At 50.0% G+C, this 20,055-nt stretch overlaps 1 protein-coding gene across 1 annotated transcript in view; it reads left to right on the top strand.

Moving 5' to 3' along the window:
• Positions 1–18,869, top strand: part of PLXNA4 (plexin A4) — a 578,455-nt gene extending 559,586 nt beyond the window's left edge. Inside the window, exons 30-31 of the mRNA XM_073328857.1 lie at positions 13,802–13,952; positions 16,928–18,869. Of these exons, the coding sequence (XP_073184958.1) occupies positions 13,802–13,952; positions 16,928–17,023 (247 nt within the window). The 3' untranslated portion in view covers positions 17,024–18,869. The remainder of the gene's footprint in view (positions 1–13,801; positions 13,953–16,927) is intronic.
• Positions 18,870–20,055: the final 1,186 nt, after the last annotated feature.

Raw genomic sequence — 20,055 nt, 5'->3', positions numbered from 1 at the left:
CATGGTTAGATAAGCCAGAGTATATGCAGGGGTGGATAGAGGAGGATCCAGCCAAGCTGGGAGAGGGTCCATGGATCCACCAAGGTTGGACCCATGAGCATGGAAGGCATGGCCAGAGAATGCTGGAGGTAGCTATGGGGGATGGGGATAGGGAGCAGCAGGTGGAGATGGCAGGGCAGCCAGCCAGGAGGACTTGGATTGGTCAACTGGGGATGCTTTGTTCAATTGGATTCACACCCGCCATGTCTAGTTTAATTCACCAAGGACTGTGTCTCCAAGTGCCTAAAGCAGGGAAGCGTTCTGCCTCCTCTCCCCTCCAACCTGTCACACCTTCCTGTGGACGCTACTTGTTCTGCATAGCATTTGGGGGGCGGAGGGGCAGTGTTAACGGAGACGCATCGGCTGAGGAATGATCCAGTGGGTCATACAAGTTGGAGACAATAAAGTAAACGCATTACTGGTAAACGTCAATTTCACCTGACACATCGAAATTGAAGAAGAAGAATATCCATTGAGAACAACTGGCAAGCGCAGCCTCCCCCGCACCACCAGCCTCGTGGCCCTGCAGGGCACCCTCTGCAGCCCCACTGTCATGGCCCCACTCACTCACCGGCCGAGCGTGTGGGGGCCATCCCCAGGCAGGAGCTGTTCAGCAGTGGGATGGCCTCCTCCTCAGCTGGGGTGTCTCTGCTCTGCCACTCCCCACACCTCACGCCTGCAGGGATCCAGAGTCACCAGCCGTGCAGGGAGCCCCCTGCAGCAGCCCTGCTGTCATGGCTCCCTCACTGCTCGCTCACTCACCAGCCCGGAGCACAGAGGTCATCGCCGGGCGAAGCCGTTCAACAGTGGGGTGGCCTCCCCCTCGGCCCAGAGCTCATCTCCATACTCACAGCTCTGGCCAGGGGTCTCAGCTTAGCTGTACCAGGCCGACAGCCCACCCCCCACCCCAACCCCTGCCGCCAAGTCCCAGCGTGTGGGTGTCTTGGGCCCTGCTGTCAGCATTGCCCTAACTCCTCCCTGAATTTCCCACATCTGTGAAAATTAAAATAGAATCATAGAATCATAGAAAATTAGGGTTGGAAGAGACCTCAGGAGGTCAGCTAGTCCAACCCCCTGCTCAAAGCAGGACCAACCCCAACTAAATCATCCCAGCCAGGGCTTTCTCAAGCTGGGCCTTAAAAACCTCTAATGATGGAGATTCCACCATCTCCCTAGGTAACCTATTCCAGTGCTTCACCACCCTCCTAGTGAAATAGTTTTTCCTAATATCCAACCTAGACCTCCCCCACTGCAACTTGAGACCATTGCTCCTTGTTCTGTCATCTGCCACCACTGAGAACAGCTGAGCTCCATCCTCTTTGAAACCTCCTTTCAGGTAGATGACGGCTGCTATCAAATCCCCCCACACTCTTCTCTTCTGCAGACTAAACAATCCCAGTTCCCTCAGCCTCTCCTCATAAGTCATGTGCCCCAGCCCCCTGATCATTTTCATCACTCTCTGCTGGAGTCTCTCCAACTTATCCACATCCTTTCTGTAGTGGGGGTCCCAAAAAGTGGATGCAATACTCCAGGTGTGGACTCACCTGTGCCAAATAGAGAGGAATAATCACTTCTCTCGATCTGCTGGCAATGCTCCTACTAATGCAGCCCAATATGCCTTTAGCCTTCTTGGCAACAAGGGCACACTGCTGACTCATACCCAGCTTCTCATCCACTGTAATCCCCAAGTTCTTTTCTGCAGTTCTGCAGAACTGCCGCTTAGCCAGTCGGTCCCCAGCCTGTAGCAGTCCATGGGATTCTTCCATCTGAAGTGCAGGACTCTGCATTTCTCCTTGTTGAACCTCATCCGATTTCTTTTGGCCTAATCCTCCAATTTGTCTAGGTCACTCTGGACCCTATCCCTTCCGTCCAGTGTATCTACCTCTCCCCCCAGCTTAGTGTCATCCAAGAACTTGCTGAGAATCATAGAATCATAGAATATCAGGCTTGGAAGGGACCTCAGGAGGTCATCTAGTCCAACCCCCTGCTCAAAGCAGGCCAATCCCCAACTAAATCATCCCAGCCAGGGCTTTGTCAAGCCTGACCTTAAAAATATCTAAGGAAGGAGATTCCACCACCTCCCTAGGTAACGCATTCCATTGTTTCACCACCCTCCTAGTGAAAAAGTTTTTCCTAATATCCAACCTAAACCTCCCCCACTGCAACTTGAGACCATTACTCCTTGTTCTGTCATCAGCTACCACTGAGAACAGTCTAAATCCATCCTCTTTGGAACCCCCTTTCAGGTAGTTGAAAGCAGCTATCAAATCCCCCCTCATTCTTCTCTTGTGCCACTAAACAATCCCAGTTCCCTCAGCCTCTCCTCATAAGTCATGTGTTCCAGTCCCTTAATCATTTTTGTTGCCCTCCGCTGGATGCTTTCCAATTTTTCCACGTCCTTCTTGTAGTGCGGGTCCCAAAACTGGACACAGTACTCCAGATGAGGCCTCACCTATGTCGAATAGAGGGGAACGATCATGTCCCTCAATCTGCTGGCAATGCCCCTACGTATACATCCCCAAATGCCATTGACCTTCTTGGCAACAAGGGCACACTGTTGACTCATATCCAGCTTCTCGTCCACTCTAACCCCTAGGTCCTTTTCTGCAGAACTGCTGCCGAGCCATTCGGTCCCTAGTCTGTAGCGGTGCGTGGGATTCTTCCGTCCTAAGTGCAGGACTCTGCACTTGTCCTTGTTGAACCTCATCAGATTTCTTTTGGCCCAATCCTCTAATTTGTCTAGGTCCCTCTTTATCCTATCCCTACCCTCTAGCATATCTACCTCTCCTCCCAGTTCAGTGTCATCTGCAAACTTGCTGAGAGTGCAATCCACACCATCCTCCAGATCATTTATGAAGATATTGAACAAAACCGTCCCCAGGACCGACCCTTGGGGCACTTCACTTGATACTGGCTGCCAACTAGACATGGAGCCATTGATCACTACCCGTTGAGCCCGACAATCTAGCCAGCTTTCTATCCACCTTATAGTCCATTCATCCAGCCCATACTTCTTTAACTTGTTGCATTGAGGGTGCAATCCATCCCATCATCGAGATCATTAATGAAGATGTTGAACAAAACCTGCCCCAGGACCGACCCCTGGGGCACTGCGCTTGATACTGGCTGCCAACTAGATGTTGAGCCATTGATCACTGCCCAATGAGCCTGTCAGGGTTCCCTCCCCACTCTGAACTCTGGGGTACAGATGTGGGGACCCGCATGAGAGACCCCCTAAGCTTATTTCTACCAGCTTAGGTTAAAACTTCTCCAAGGCACAAATTCCTGTCTTTGTCCTTGTACGGTATTGCTGCCACCACCAAGTGATTTAGACAAATATCCAGGGAAAAGGGCCACTTGGAGTCCCTGTTTCCCCAAAATATTCCCCCAAGTCTCTTCACCCCCTTTCCTGGGGAGGCTTGAGAATAATATACTAACCAATTCCTTTAATAAAAGTATAGACGAGACCCTTTACCTTTAGGACAATAAAATCAATCAGGTTCTTAAAAGAAGAACTTTATTATAAAGAAAAAGGTAAAAGAAGCACCTCTGTAAAATCAGGATGGAAGGTAATTTTACAGGGTAATAAAAAGATTTAAAACACAAAGGATTCCCCTCTAGGCTCAACTTCAAAGTTCCAAAAACAGGAATAAACCTCCCTCTTAGCATACAGAAAATTCACAAGCTAAAACAAAAGATAATCTAACCCATTTCCTTGCTTTACTTTACTTGTAATCTTTAATTTTTGTAATCTTAGATGCTTATTTCAGGTAGGGTTTTAGGAGATGTTCTTTTCCTACCTGGTCCCTGTCTCTGTCCCGAGCGAGTACAACAAAGAGAGCACAAATAAAACCTACCCCCAGATTTGAAAGTATCTTCTTTTCTTATTGATCCTTTTGGTCAGGTGCCAACCAGGTTATTTGAGCTTTTTAACCCCTTACAGGTAAAGGAGGGATTTTACCCTAGCTGTATGGTTATGACAGAGCCTGATGATCTAGCCAACTTTCTATTCACCTTATAGTCCATTCATCCAGCCCAAACTTCTTTAACTTGCTGGCAAGGATACTGTGGGAGACAGCATCAAAAGCTTTGCTAAAGTCAAGGTATATCATGTCCACCACTTTCCCCATATCCACAGAGACAGTTATCTCGTCATAGAAGGCAGTCAGGTTGGTCAGGCATGACTTGCCCTTGGTGAATCCATGTTGATTGTTCCTGATCACCTTCCTCTCCTCCAAGTGCTTCAAAATGGATTCATTGAGGACCTGCTCCATGATTTCTCTGGGGACTGAAGTGAGGCTGACCGGTCTGTAGTTCCCCAGATTCTCCTTCCCTTTTTTAAAGATGGGCACTGTATTTGCCTTTTTCCAATTGTTTGGGATCTCCCCCGATCGCCATGAGTTTTCAAAGATAATGGCCAGTGATTCTGCAATCACATCAGCCAATTCCCTCAGCACCCTCGGATGCATTGCATCCGGCTCCAGGGACTTGTGCATGTCCAGCTTTTCTAAATAGTCCTTAACCTGTTCTTTCACCACTGAGGGCTGCTCACCTCCTCCCCATACAGTGCTGTCCAATGCAGCAATAGGGGAGTTGACCTTGTCTGTGAAGACCGAGGCAAAAAAAGCATTCAGTACGTCAGCTTTTTCCACATCATCCGTCACTAGGTTGCCTCCCCCATTCAGTAAGGGTCCCACACTTTCTCTGACCACTTTCTTGTTGCTAACATACCTATAGAAACCCTTCTCGTTACACTTCACATCCCCTGCTAGCTGCAACTCCAATTGTACTTTGGCCTTCCTGATTACACCCCTGCTTCCTCGAGCAATATTCTTATACTCCTCCCTAGTCATCTGTCCAAGTTTCCACTTCTTGTAAGCTTCCTTTTTGTGTTTAAGCTCACCGAAGATTTCTCCGTTAAACCAAGCTGGTCGCCTGCCATATTTGCTATTCTTTCTGCGCATCGGGATGGTTTGTTCCTGCGCCCTCAATAAGGCTTCTTTAAAATACAGCCAGCTCACCTCAACTCCTTTCCACCTCATATTAGCCTCCCAGGGGATCCTGCCCATCAGTTCCCTGAGGGAGTCAAAGTCTGCTTTTCTGAAGTCCAGGGTCTGTATTCTGCTGCTCTCCTTTCTTCCTTGTGTCAGGATCCTGAACTCGACCATAGTTACAAATAGAAAAAAACCGCACGGAAATAAAAATCAATATTAATCGTCCCAGTTACAAACAAGCAGCCCATCCAATTCTGCCAAGCAGAGCCCTGTCTGAGCTTCAGATGCAGACAGCTCCCTCCCCAGGGGCAGTAGCACTGAGCAGGGATCTCTGCACAACTGTGTTTCTGGATGCGGGAGAAGTGGGCAAGGTAATTTATCTCTGATTAATCCCAGAGAATGACAGGATTTGGGAAGGGCCCAGGCAACTCCCGATGAGTTGAACACGTTCCATTGTGCAGCACAGTCACCCCCACCTACATGGGTCGCTAACCACCAAAGAGAAGAAGGAAGGCCACACAAAACGGGCTGCACTGGAGCTGTAGGAGGTGCCGTCTTCCCCCTCCCAATCTCCCCTCCCTGCTGTCCCTGCCTTTCTGCAGGGATGACTGATCTGGAGTAACAAAGGAGACTCAAGCTGCAGAGCTCCCAATCCTAGCAGGCTGCTGGAGCTGGCTCGCTGTAAATTGAACTGTCATGCCATCCCAGGCACTTGAGCTTGGTATCTGGAATGCCACTCAAGTGCCACCTCTGTTGGGCTGTCACCCAGCTATACCGAGCAGCTGGGTTAGATATGGTCGAGAGAGAGAAGTGGAGGGGAGGCAGCAGCACAAGTACTGGTCCACATCCTTGTGACACTAAACAGTGGTAGGCTTCCAAGCACTTCACCAGCACGGCAGAGAGAAGGCGACTCTGTATACAGTGCAGGAGGAAGACGTCTGGCTGAAGGTGATTCACATGGTGATAGGCAGCCTGGCATTCTCCCTGCAGGAAGCTCCTCTCCACTAGCTCCCTCCTGAAAAACTAGGACATCACTACAAGCCCCAGGCAGGGAAGATATGATTGCTCTCTATAAATATATCAGAGGGATAAATACCAGAGAGGGAGAGGAATTATTTAAGCTCAGTACCAGTGTGGACACAAGAACAAATGGATATAAACTGGCCATCAGGAAGTTTAGACTTGAAATTAGACAAAGGTTTCTAACCATCAGAGGAGTGAAGTTCTGGAACAGCCTTCCAAGGGGAGCAGTGGAGGCAAAAGACCTATCTGGCTTCAAGACTAAGCTTGATAAGTTTATGGAGGGGATGGTATGATGGGATAGCCTTATTTTGGCAATTAATTGATCTTTGACGATTAGTGGTAAATATGCCCAATGGCCTGTGATGGGATGTTAGATGGGGAGGGATCTGAGTTACTACAGAGAATTCTTTCCTGGGTGTCTGGCTGATGAGTTTCAGAGTAGCAGCCGTGTTAGTCTGTATTCGCAAAAAGAAAAGGAGGACTTGTGGCACCTTAGAGACTAACCAATTTATTAGAGCATAAGCTTTCGTGAGCTACAGCTCACTTCCTCAGATGCATATCGTGGAAACTGCCATTAGAGCATAAGCTTTCGTGAGCTACAGCTCACTTCCTCAGATGCATATCGTGGAAACTGCAGTTTCCACGATATGCATCTGAGGAAGTGAGCTGTAGCTCACGAAAGCTTATGCTCTAATAAATTGGTTAGTCTCTAAGGTGCCACAAGTCCTCCTTTTCTTTTAGCTGATGAGTCTCGCCCACGTGCTCAGGGTTCAGCTGATCACCATATCTGGGGTCGGGAAGGAATTTTCCTCCAGGGCAGATTGGAAGAGGCCCTGGGGGGTTTTCGCCTTCCTCTGCAGGGTGGGGCACGGGTCACTTGCTGGAGGATTCTCTGCGCCTTGAAGTCTTTAAACCATGATTTGAGGACTTCAATAGCTCAGACATAGGTGAGAAGTTTATTACAGTAGTGGGTGGGTAAGATTTGGTGGCTTGCATTGTGCAGGTCAGACTAGATGATCATAATGGTCCCTTCTGACCTTAATATCTATGACTCTATGAATCTATGAAGCAGGGGCTGAAGATTGATGTGATTAGAGCTGGCCAGGAAACTGTTTTCTTGTCCTTCAAATATTCTTGAGAGTCGAACATTTTTCCCCATCTTGAATTGGGACCAAACTTCAAAGTCTTGAAAATGTTCACACACTGAAACACCGGAAAAAAGATTTGTTTGGGTCAATTGAAATGTCTCGTTTTGAGAATTTCAAAACATTTGTTTTGATTTCAACCTTTTCTAACTCTTTTTCAGTCTAATTAGCTGACATTTCTAAACAAAAAGTTTTAAATCCGAAAACTGGAATTTTTCATTTAAAAAGTGTCAACATGATGCATTTTGACAGTTTTGAAATGGGTTTTTTTTTTTCAAAAAATTTTCAAGAGCACGAGGCTCTTCAGCAAGGTATTTCGTCTCAGCAATATATTTCTCCTCTTCCCGGGTATTTCTCACAGGAGCCTTTCACCTTACTTAAAGTGTGGACAGACAAGTGCTTTGTCAACAAATTCCCGACCAGCTCCAGTTGCGTTTGTCTGGCTGCGCAGTGGCCTGTTGCTGGTTCTCAGTCCGGTTTGTAGTTGGTCCAGTGTCCACCTCTCAAAATGCACCACCACCAATTTAGAGAACAGGCCCCCCTCTTGGCAGTCTCAGTGGGGAAGCCAAGGAATGGGCCTTAGAGCCTGAACTTTAGCCCCCTCCAGGTTAGGTATGAGGCACGTTGACAGGGAACAGGGTGGGGTTAGCTTGCACCTGGCCCACCTCAGGAGAGCCCATTCTGCACACACACAGGGCATCAGTCTCTAGGGCTCTCAACCCGGCACCTGGGAGAGGGTTACAATTCACTGGAAAAATGGTAGGAGGACAAAGTGCAGGGCTGTGTGAGGTCCTGCAGAGGCTGCTCATGGTCAGTCGCCATCTTGAATCCACTCAATGTGAGGTGCCAATGGTGAGCAGCTTTGTGGAGAACGACTCTTCTAAGATTGCCTGTTGATGGGGAGAGAAACTGTCTGTGCGGGGACACCGCCTCCACCTTGGGAGCCTCACCTGTGGGCAGCATTATTACTGCCCTGTGCCTGGGAGAAGAGAGGGGCCCGTCTATGCCAACAGCCTTTTAGTGGCATTTGCAGAGGGGTTGCGGCCTACAGGAGGAGCAGTTGACACTCCTGGCTTACCGGGGGCATTGCCTAGGGCCATGTTAAAATACCATGAGGCCAGGCTAGGAGAGCCCCTCACATGGAGGTGCTGAGAGCCAGGGGAGTCCTGGGTTCTCATTCTGTGACCACAATTGCAATCCCTGCACTGAGGGGGCGTGCAGGAAGTGCCCCGTCAGTGCATCCCATTCAAGCCACGACCCAGTTCTCCTGCCACACGGGCCTGCAGAGCAGCACAGCCTGTTCAGTACGCTGTCCCTTGGCCCGCACCTCGCTGGGGCACCCCTCCCCAATGGACACTGGGTTTCCACACTGCCTCCTATTGAGGCAAGCAGCGAAATACCACAATCTGACCATTAGCATTTGTATAGCACTTTCCATCTTCACAGCCCTGCTGCGAATTCTCACAACTCCCCAGTGAGGTGGATACAGCATTGCTATCCCCATTTTACTGAAGGGCAAACTGAGGCCAGGTTATTTGCCCAAAGTTAGATAGCATGAGAGCTGGGATCAGAAACCAGGAAACCCTGCCTCAAAGCCCTGCCCCTCAGAAACGAAGCTTCACGCTCAAAGGCTGGGACTTGTTCCACTCAGGAATAGCTGCCGTTAGCCAGTGTGGGGTGTTTCCCAGCTCCCACAAGTAAGGGATCCATGCTACTGATAGAGCAATGGTAAATGTGGGCGAGAGCCTGGGCTGAGTGAGCAGTTTGGGCTTGCCAGGGGACATTTCTCCTCCCAGCCTACCGTTCTGATGACACTATTAACTGGAGGGCAAGGTAGGGTTCAGACTACTTCTCAAGCCAGGCCCGTTTACACAGTGTGCTGCAGCTTCTCACCAAAGGCCTTATTGATTTTGAATGTGATGTAATACCGGTGCTCTCTCATTTCACCCAGTGGGAGGGCGCCCATGGAATATTTATAAAGAGCAGGGCTTCTCTCCACTGGCAACTCTTCAGTTCCATAAATCAAGGCACTCACATTGCACCGTGGGCTCCGATCCCCCACCTATCTTCCCCACGAGCTGCGCTGGCTGCACTTAGCCACAGAGTCCTCCATGTGCTAAAATATGTGTTCATTTCTCAGCCAGCTGGGTACTTTTAACGGGAAGCTTTAACGCAGAGGAGCCTGGGATTATGCTCCGACAGAACCATTACAGAGGTTACCCAGCCCCCAAAATCCCCCTCTTGAGAGCAACGCAGGAGCACTGAGCAGGAGCAGCAGGGACCCTGTTTCATCAAATCGTAGGACTGGAAGGGATGTTGAGAGGTCATCTAGTCCAGTCACCTGCACTCAAGGCAGGACTAAGTATTATCTAGATCATCCCTGACAGGTATTTGTCCAACCTGCTCTTAAAAACCTTCAGTGATGGAGATTCCACAACCTCCCTAGGCAAATTATTCCAGTGCTTAACCACTCTGACAGGAAGTTTTTCCTAATGTCCAACCTATACCGCCCTTGCTGCAGTTTAAGCCCATTGTTTCTTGTCCTAGCCTCAGAGGTTAAAGAGAACAATTTTTCTCCCTCTTCTTTGTAACAACCTTCTATGTATTTGAAAACTGTTATCATGTCCCCCCTCAGTCTTCTCTTCTCCAGGCTAAACAAACCCATTGTTTTCAATCTTCTCTCACAGGTCATGTTTTCTAGGATCATTTTTGTTGCTCTTGTTTCCTTGAATCATTTTTGTTGATCTTCTCTGGATTTCCTCCAATTTGTCCACATCTTTCCTGAAATGTGGTGCCCAGAACTGTATACAATACTCCAGTTGAGGCCTAATCAGCACAGAGTAGAGCAGAAGAATTACTTCTCGTGTCTTGCTTACAACACTCCTGCTAATACCTCCCCAAATGATATTTTCTTTGTTTGCAACAGTGTTGCACTGTTGACTCATATTTAGCTTGTGATCAGCTAGGACCCCCAGATCTCCTTTTGCAGTAGTCCTTTCTAGGCAGTCATTTCCCATTTTGTACGTGTGCAACTGATTGTTCCTTCCTAAATGAAGTACTTTGCATTTGTCCTTATTGAATTTCATCCTATTTACTTCAGACCATTTCTCCAGTTTGTGCAGATCGTTTTGAATTTTAATCCTATCCTCCAAAGCACTTGCACCCCTCCCAGCTTGGTATTGTCCACAAACTTTATAAGTGTACTTTCTGTGCCATTATCTAATCTCATTGATGAAGATACTGAACAGAACTGGACCCAGAACTGATCCCTGCGGGACCCCACTCGTTATGCCCTTCCAGCATGACTGTGAACCACTGATAACTACTCTCTGGGAACGGTTTTCCAACCAGTTCTGCACCCAGCTTGTAGTAGCTCCATCTGGGTTCTAGTTCCCTAGTTTGTTTATGAGAAGGATCATGCGAGACAGTATCAAAAGCCTTACTAAAGTCAAGATATACCACATCTACTGCTTCCCCCCCATCCACAAGGCTTGTTACCCTGTCAAAGAAAGTTTTCAGGTTAGTTTGACACAATTTGTTCTTGACAGATCCATGCTGACTGTTACTTATCACCTGATTATCTTCTAGGTGTTTGCAAACTGATTGCTTAGTTATTTGCTCCATTATCTTTCCGGGTACTGAAGTTAAGCTGACTGGACAACAGTAAATGTGGGGAGAGCCTGGGCTGAGTGTGCGGTTTGTGCTTGCCAGGCGACATTTCCCCTCAGCTGCTCTTGATGAGCCCACTAACCATTGCCATGGGCAGCAGGCATCTGATTCACTGAGCTCTGCTGTTTCTTCTGGAGTTGGTTCTGCAGAGCTGGTTCCTGAGGAGGTTGCAGGATGCTCTGCCTGAACCCAGACTCTTCCCCTTTGTGTTATCAGGCTCTGGAGCCAGTTATCAGAGTGGCCGGGCAGGCTGCAAAGGCTTGTCAGGCAAGTACCACGCCAAGCTCACTTTCCACTTGAGGGAGTGCAGTCCAGTGGGTGGGGCACAAGACTGTCAGTCAGGAGACCTGGAGGTTCCGGACTGGCTCTCAGTCCAGTACCCAGTGGACAGGTGCCTCTATTACAGAAACCAGCACCATGGTTGCCGTTGATTTGGTGCTCTCGTTGGCAGCCTCAGCAAAAAGACCAAGGGTCTTGGAGACTGCGCTGTCCTCTCCCCGGCCTCCAGGAGTCTTTAGCTGGAAGCTGTAGACTATGCACGGAGCTGAGCATCAGGACACCTGGCTTCTAGTCCTTGCTCTGTTGTACGCTCGGAGTTGTCCCATCCCCTCTCTGTGAAGTGGGGATAGTAACTCAGAGCCACCCAGTGCTGTAAGCAGTATATGTGAGCAGGCAGACGCAATCAGTGATCCATCACCCTCGCTGCCTGGAGGTGCCGGGGTGGGGTACTACAACATGCCTGACCTTCCCATGGCAGCTTATGGCCATCCCCTGCCCCGAGAGCAACAGGGCCCCGGTTCGTGGGCGATGACTTCGCTGTCTGCAGTGCTCCCTTGCCTGCTTTGTGGAGGGATTCTCACACAGCACGTCAGTGTCCAATTTCCCTGCCCCGGAAGGCGGCCTGTGGCTCAGCAGGTGGCTCGGAGCTGTTTACAGGACACCTGTCAGCTATTTTGGCTCCTTGTCCTTTCTGCCTCCTAATTATAAAATTGTGGATCCCATTGGCGACAGGGGTTTTTTATGCACAAAATGTCAAATTGCAAAAATTAAAAATGTAAATGATGGTGTCTAATTAACCAGATGACAGCAGAGCACAGCTGCGAGTGACAGTGACTGATTGCCTTCTGCAAACTTTGTCCTCCAAGACCTGCTGTACCCGGGGGAGGAAGGACATTGAAAATAGCAACTTCCTTCCAGAGACACAGCCTGGTGTGCAAAGCCCTGTGCAGCAGCCATAGCCCCGTAGCTCCAGATCCCGGCGGGGAAATCCCAGCCCCATGGCAGTCGATGGGAGTTTTGCCACTGGGGCTGGGATTTCAGCCCCTGAGCAGGTTGGGTGCACAGGGAGCTCACTGCTGCACTGGGCCAGCACGTGTGTTTATAAGACAGATCTGGGGGAAAGTAAGGGGAGATGCTGGTGGATTTTTGGTGGGGAGGGGCGCAAGGGTGCAGCGGGGTTGTGGGCGGGACATGCTGGGAAGGTTGGAGCGTGTATGGGAGTGTGGACATGGGTGTGGATGCATATGGGGGTGTGAATGGAGTTGGTATAGGTTGTGTGTACTGTGGGTTGTCTGTGTTGAGATATTGGGGTGAGAGGAGATGCATGCAGGGATGCACGTGGGGGTACAGGCTGGGGGGGACATCTGGGGGCATGAATATGTGCAGTTGGCGATGTGGGTGTGGCATGGGGTTGCCAACAGTCCCGTATTACAAGGGATGTCCCTTATTGAACTAGAAAATTGCCTGTCCGGTACTAAATCAGTATCAGGTACCTTTTATCCTGGCATGTGGGGGTGGTTTGTATGCAGTTGCTCGGGCTCTCTGCTCATCACGAGAGCACCAGATCCCCTGCTCCTAGCAAGGGGGTTCTCCGATTCCCTTGGCTGGCAGTCTGGTTCCATAGTCCCCACGCAGCACTAAGCACTGGCTTGATCCCACGTTGTGCGTGACAGGGGTTTTGATTCAGCAGAACTGGACCAGAGCTGCAGAACTGAGCTCCAGAGCTGAACTCACCCAAAGTCGGGGGCTGTTTGAAGCCTGGGTTTTGGGTTGGACCCAGCTCTGCTCTTCTGCCTTGCACAGCTCTCCTTGAACCGGCATTGCCACTGCTCACCCGCCTGAAGGGCGGCAGCTTTGGCCAGTGCACGGGACTCCTGGTGCCGAGCAGGACAGTGAGAGCAGGACACAGCGTTCCTTAGACAGGGCCAAAGAAGAAAGCCACAGCTGAGCTGCAGCCTGGCCGTGTTGGCGGTGTCCGTTCTCAGGACTAGCCCTCTCTATATGTTGTGCTGTCACCCAACAGGACTGCATGTTCCAGCTCACTGGGGGGAAGCAGGCAATCCCCGGAACCATCAATAATTGTCTAAGGCCCCAGCTGGTGTCCTACCATCTCCAAAGCCCTGAGGCTGATTAGAGCACACGGTGGGTGCTGTCGTAAATAACAACCCCTGATGCGTGGGTGCCAGTCGAGCATGAAGATCTGCCCTTGGAACACAACATCATGGGGGGAGAGAGGGGGAGGGGGGAGATAGAGGGTGCTTAGTCTTTTGTGGATATGGGGGAAGATTTACCTTGGATTCTTAGGGGAGGTGATCCCACGTTGGGGAGAGTGGTTCAGTGGTTAAAGCGCAGGACCGGGAGCCTGGAGGTCTGGGTTCTTTTCCAAGCTCTGCCTTTGACTCACTAGAGGCACTTAGGGGCACTTTTCCTCTCTGTGCCTCAGATTGCCCATCTGCAGCATGAGGCGAAGGATGCTGACCCCCTCCGAGGGCTGTTGTGTTTTCACACCCAGGAAGTGCCCCAGCTCCCATGCTGCAAATACGCACATAGCTTTTCCATACCACCTGCCTGTTGTTAACTGGCAGCCCTGGCCAGCCCAGATCCACGCCTGTTCCCCAAGCAAACATGTGGCTCTCTCCATTCCCCCCTCAGGTACTACTCGGACATTGGCAAAATGCCGGCGATCAGCGACCAGGACATGAACGCCTACCTGGCGGAGCAGTCTCGCATGCACATGAATGAGTTTAACACCATGAGCGCACTCTCCGAGATCTATTCCTACGTGGGCAAGTACAGTGAGGAGGTGAGCGAGAGGGGAAGTGGGGTGTGCTGCCAGATTGCCTGAGGGCACGGGCTGGCCAGCCCAGAAACCCCATCGGCCACCAGTGCGCGTCCGGTTTATTTTCAACAGAGGGCTTGTGCGGGTAAGGGATGGAGAGCAGCAACTGGGCGCAGGCGTCCCACCTGGCCTGCTGTCCTCCCTTGTTATTTCACTCTCAGCCTGGCCTCGCTGTGGAGTGACTCCAGGGGTGAATTGGGCCCTTCAGGGTCTACTTCCCAGTGTTTGCTTCCTGTTCTATATCCCATAGAGCACCCTGAGCCCCATGCCATAGAGCACCCCGAGCCCCATGCGACTGAATGTCCATGGGCACCAGCACCATGCTGGAGACCCTGGGTGCAGAGACACAAGGAAGCTGATTTCAGCTCAGATAAACTCAGGCTGTCCAGCTGAGCATGGTGCAAAGCGGGAATGAGGAGAGTTTTGCCTGGGAAGGGGCGTTAGTTACAGCCGGGCTGTGTCTCATGAGCTACTCCAGGCAAGCAGGAAATTCTGCAGTCTAATTAAAAAGAGCTGATTTAACCACTGGTGCGGATGGCCAACATCTGCCAGCACTAAGGCGAGGGATTAGCAGGGAAAAAAAATTCTCTCAGGCCGCTAGAGAAACAGAAGCCATTCCCCAGTCAGATCCAGACAGAGATGAGCAGGGGAGAGGGCTCTCACTTCTCTCAGTGTTTGTGAGCCGAGCCCTGCGCAGATACAAATGTATATCCGCGTATATCCGCATCCTCGGCTATAAATTTGTATCCATGCAGGGCTCTATTTGTGAGTGGACCTGGTGTTTGACAGGGGCTAACTGCACTGGCTAGAGCCAGCAGGCCCTCTGCAAACTATTCCCCCCACCCTATGCATCACAACACTGCCATTGGAAGGCAGTGCCCCCAGACTGCTTGACTCGGCCACTTCTAGCCAAACCTGCAGCCCACATCCCCTGCTCTTTGGTCATTAGGTTTCCTAACAGCTCGGCTGGCGCACTGACGCCGTTTCAGTGCCAAGCCCTCGAACAGCTCTGCCGATGCACCGTACTGGGCAGCATTCCCTGCAAAGTCAGTCCGAGGGACATCTCTGCAGCATCCCTTGTGACTTCAGCCCTGAGTCCCCAATGCATCTCCATCCTGACCTTCAGTAATAGCTGCTATGCCAGAGTCTGGCACCACCTCCCTCTGCCAGGGTTTCTTAGCCCTAAACCTGCAGCTCCCCTGCTGTTCCAGTCCAGGGCTCTCACCCGGCTCTGCTCCAGGTCCTGCCAGCTTCTCTTGAGCAGAGAGAGGCCAGGTGTGCTTTGCGGGGCAGTGCTGTCATGATGTGTGCCACTGAGGACTGGGACTTTAAATGGCTAACAGCATTTTCACTTGGGATCTACAGCCCAACCCTTAGGCCCTTACTCAGTGGAGTAACTCTGCTGGAACTACTCATTGGCGAACGGCTGCAGGATCAAGCCCCTACTTGGTATCAGAACCTGAGTATCCAGATGCGAAGGGTTAATGAGATAACCCTTTGCAGCAACACCAGGACAAGGACGGTGTTTAGTACTCGAAAAGCACTCATGTCAAAAATCCACAGCATTGTTCTGTTAAAGGCCCTGTAGTCCCCTACAGTCCCAGGTCTGCCTTCTCTTGACTGGGCGCCTCTTGCCGCATAGGGTGAGTGTAACGTAGCTAAGATTCTGCCCTGTACAGAGGGGCTGGCACATGGCCTATGAGCCACTGAACTCTGTGGCTGGTAGGGTGAATTGGACACTTCCCTCCAATCAGTGCAAAGTAAAACAAGTGTATTTAACAAAAGGATTTAGGATTAAGTGATACCAGCATAAAGGAATAAAGATAAGGAAGGGTTACAAGCAACCAAAGGTAAAAATACGCTTCTAAGCCCAAAACCTGATTTAACAAATTAGCCTCTCTTCTTCCCAGAAGGGTTTCTCACCTCGTGTCTTTTCCTGCCTGTCTGGCCAGGATCCTTCACACATCTCAGAGTGCCTGGTTCCTTTTTCGTCAGGTGAAGGATAACTTAGGGATGGGCTCCCACTCTCTTTACAAACCGGGAACCTTTGAAATGTGTTCTCAGATAACGTTCCTTTTCTCCTGCGGATTGTAGAGGTCACGCGGGCTGCTGAAGACTTCGTGCTGGTTCCTCCCCGCTGGTGTTAGTTCAGTGGCTCTGCCCCCCACTCACTAGGCTGATGGCTTTGGTTACCGTCTCTGTAAATGGACCTTCACTGTCACTTGCCTGATGAGCAGGCTGCTCAGCCAAGCAAATCCCCATCCCTTTGTCTAGGGCAGACTGGGCTTATGCCTTGTTTGCCAAACACATTTTAAGAACATAATTCTAGCCCATATTGCTAACCCTTTGTACACACCTTGTACACACACCATGCCAGTGATTGGTGGCACCCGTGTGCCACCAGTTCGTATATGATCCCTCACGTGACACCTCTTTGGTACAGATTGCGACAACAGCATGAGGTGTAGCGAGTACGTCAGGCTGCAGACACAGAGCAGTGGACCACCAACGGGCCTCTGCATCACTGTGTGTAGCGGGAGAGGCGATGCCTGGAGCACTGCACATGGCCTGCCTTTGAATGAGGCGCTAAGCCAAGGCCCCATCTGTCTGACAGGCAGACATACAGAGCCTGGGACAGCTGGGGAAGAGATTAGAGGAAAACCCCATTGTCTCAGCCAGCAGGCTCTCTCAAGGGAGTAGCTTGTAAGGCCCAGACAGTGAAAGCACCCTGCTAAGTGCAGAAGGGGTGCTGCTTCGGCCTGCACAATCACTGTCCTGTCAGAAACTCCCTCCCTGCTTGGTAAAATGCCTTGTGAGGCCATGGGCTAAGCTGACCCAATCCCCCATCCCATCTACAGACAGCCTGACCCTCGTTTGTGAGGCAGGACGTGGGCCTGCTTGTAATTAATGCCGCCATCTTTCCTCTCTCTCCTTTGCAGATTCTCGGAGCCCTTGATCAAGACGACCAGGCCGGGAAACAGAAACTCGCCTACAAACTTGAACAAGTCATAACCCTCATGAGCATAGACAGCTGAGAACTGGCCTGCCAGGGAAGCCCTGGGAGGGAAAAACCAACCCGTGCCTCAGTCAAGATCACCATCTTTACCAAGTGCAAGTGTAAGCAGAGTCACCTGATCAGCGCTCTCTCTCTCTTCCCCTCTTTCCCCCTCTCTCCAAACCTATAGACCAGGCCCCAGGGATTCCCGGGAAGTGATGGTGGAGGAATCTCAGCTTTGGGGGACATCGAGACATTCAGGTGGAGCTCTCTTGTTCACAGCTCCTCCTTCCTCCCTCACCCTAGAAATACCATATCAGCTGTATCCAGATGGGAAACTGGAAGGTGGCCTCTGCCATGCTGCTTTAACTGCCCTCCTGGTCCCATAGCCCCGGAGCGGCCGTGGAAACAAACTCAGTATTATTAGAGTCTTGCCAAGGGGAAGCTACTCCCCTTTCTTCGCCTGCCTCCAGGGATCCTAACGGGGGCAAGAATGAACCTGGATCCTCCTCCAGCAGAGCCATTCCAGCGCCTTTGGTCAACCTCAATCCCAGAGGAGGGAATTCAAGGCAGTTCTGGGAAGCCCCAGGGACCTGGTTAAAACTGGAGCAAGACCGTCGTGGCACTGGGGACTCTAACTGTCTGGGTGAACAGCAATGTGAGCTGTTCTCCAGGGATTGGGGGAAGGTGGGGCCTCACCTTGCCCCTTGCCCCATTTTTCGTACGTTTATTATTATTTTTAAAACAGATCTGTGTCCCTCCCAGTCTTTCCTGGTGTGTCCTGTCGACTGTATAACTGCAACAAAAGGCTCTCTGCCTAATTGGACCCCATTGGTGGTAACCGTGTCCTCCTGGTGGCGTATAGCACCCCGTTTCCAAACACGCCCTGGAGAAGACAAGCCACAAGGAGCCACGCTTCATTCTGGCCTTCAAAATCGTGATAGCCCAGGAAATGGATAAGTTCTACCACGGGATTTTTGTTTGTGTCTCTTTCTGAGCTGGAACAAGATGGTTTTTGTTGAACAATGTGGGGTGTTTGCTGCAAAGCGTGAGGGTAGGTCCGTGGGACAATAGTCAATAACTTCCTCTCAGGCTGCTCCCAGGAGGAAGTGACCTCGCTTCTAGGGGGGAAGTGACCTCACACGTAGTGGGCCTTTTTCTTAAAAACAGTGCAAAGTTTTCTTCTTTAATATTCCAAACTAAGTGACTGTTTTTCAGCAACACCGAGCCACCCTCTTCCCCCTTGCTCTCCCGCCCTGTCCCCAGACGTTCCTCATGTCCCACTCCCATCTCCCTCCCCAACAATTGACTCGTTTTTAAAGCACAGCTGGTGCCTGCAAACTATCTCCCTGCTCCTTCCGTCCCCAGTGCCAGCACTCATCTACTTCCCCTCCCTCCCGAGGTTACGTTTGTCTCGGAATGGGCATGGATGGGAGATGATGCTTGACCAGTCCACTCCCCCAGAACAGCTGCGTCTCCGAGGTCCAAGCCATCTTGTAATGAAACACAGGAGAGACCCGGTCCTCTTCTCGTTTTGTACGATCGCAAACTGCTTACTTTGATACCATCTCAGCTCAGCGTGGCAGAGACACCGACCCCAGAGCACAAACCAGAAAACCTCGAATTTGGCACAACACTGAGCGAGGATGGAAGGAGGCGATGGGTTTGCACCCATCCCTCAAGGAAAACAAGAGTGCTTGCAAAAAACATGCACAGGAGTGGACTGGAGCCGCCTGCAGCCAGCTGCTTCCGTCCACAGAGGATAGGCTTTGGAGGATGCAGGAGAGAGGACATCTGTTAGGTGTGATGGAGAGGTGATGGTCAGATCCGGTCTGGTTCATATATCTTGCTATGAAAGCAAAAGCACTGTGTGACAGCGTATTGCCCATGAATTGAAGGGTGGGCAGGGTGGGGGAAAAGAATTAGTTATCAAGCTGATTTCATTCATCCACACACTTAAATACAGAGACAGTGCTTTCAACAGTAGATAGGAGGCTGTTGTAAGATTTATATTCAAACAGCAAAGCTTAGGGACACATTTTAGTTTTTAAATACCAGACGTGTATGTGTGTGTGTGATTTCTTTTCGTTGTGCTTGCTTTCTTTTACGTTGGTCAACTGATTGACTTGTCACGCACCTTATGGACATTTCAACACTTGCTAGAGGACTGAGTGCTGGGGACATTTTGGTTTGGGTTGGCAACGTCATGGTTTTAATAATTTGGTTAGGTTGCAGTGTGTCCCTGATTAGATGGTTATGGCAGTGGAGTGGAAAGAGCCATGGGTGATAAGGAAACACACAAAAATTGCTTTTTTAAAAAAATACATTAAAAAATTAAAAATGAAAGAAACCAAAGGTTTTGACAAAGTGCCACAAATGATAAATACAGACCCTATTCCCATGACTTTTACTCAGCAGGCTGGTCAGATCTAAGGATAAAAAGCTGGTTTTGGAGAGATGAGTGTCCGGCAGCCAGCTGTGCTGCCCAGAGATGGATTTTGTTTGCACATGTGAAGGGAGGGAAGACGACATTATATGTATATATATAAAAGAGGTATTGAAGGAAACACATGTGATTTTGCACAGCTAGAGAAGTTAAAAAAAAACTGGGAAAGAAGAGACGTGTCCTGATTCTGGTTAGAGTTTGCAGGTTTTATTATTTAAATTTTTTGCCGGTACAGAATTTTTCAACTTTTTTTTTTTTAATTTGTCAAAGAAAAACTTGAACACCTCATAGAAATGGTGAGAATGAAAAACTCATTGGAAACAGGAAGCATTGTGAGCTTCAAACCCTGACCCCCTCCTTTCCCCCCACCCCTGAGGATTTTAGACAAATCTATATTTTGCTTCATTTTTATTTTTGTATCTGAGCTTTTGGTTGGTTGGTTTTTGCCTTGAAAATGTGCCGAAATTGTGATGTGAATGTGTGGGCTCTGCTCTCCATCCCCCTGTGCCCCCCTCCCACTCCCACCTCCCCTGTCCCCACAGTCCTAAGAAATGTCTTGACCCCCCCCCCCCAATTTAATTTAATTTAATTTTTTTACGTGCATGTAAAATACAATTAAAAACAAA

This window comes from Lepidochelys kempii, chromosome 1 (assembly GCF_965140265.1).
Source record: "Lepidochelys kempii isolate rLepKem1 chromosome 1, rLepKem1.hap2, whole genome shotgun sequence".
NCBI lineage: Eukaryota > Metazoa > Chordata > Testudines > Cheloniidae > Lepidochelys > Lepidochelys kempii.
The sequence above is the reverse complement of the archived record's forward strand: the minus strand, read 5'-3'. Positions and strand labels throughout refer to the sequence as shown.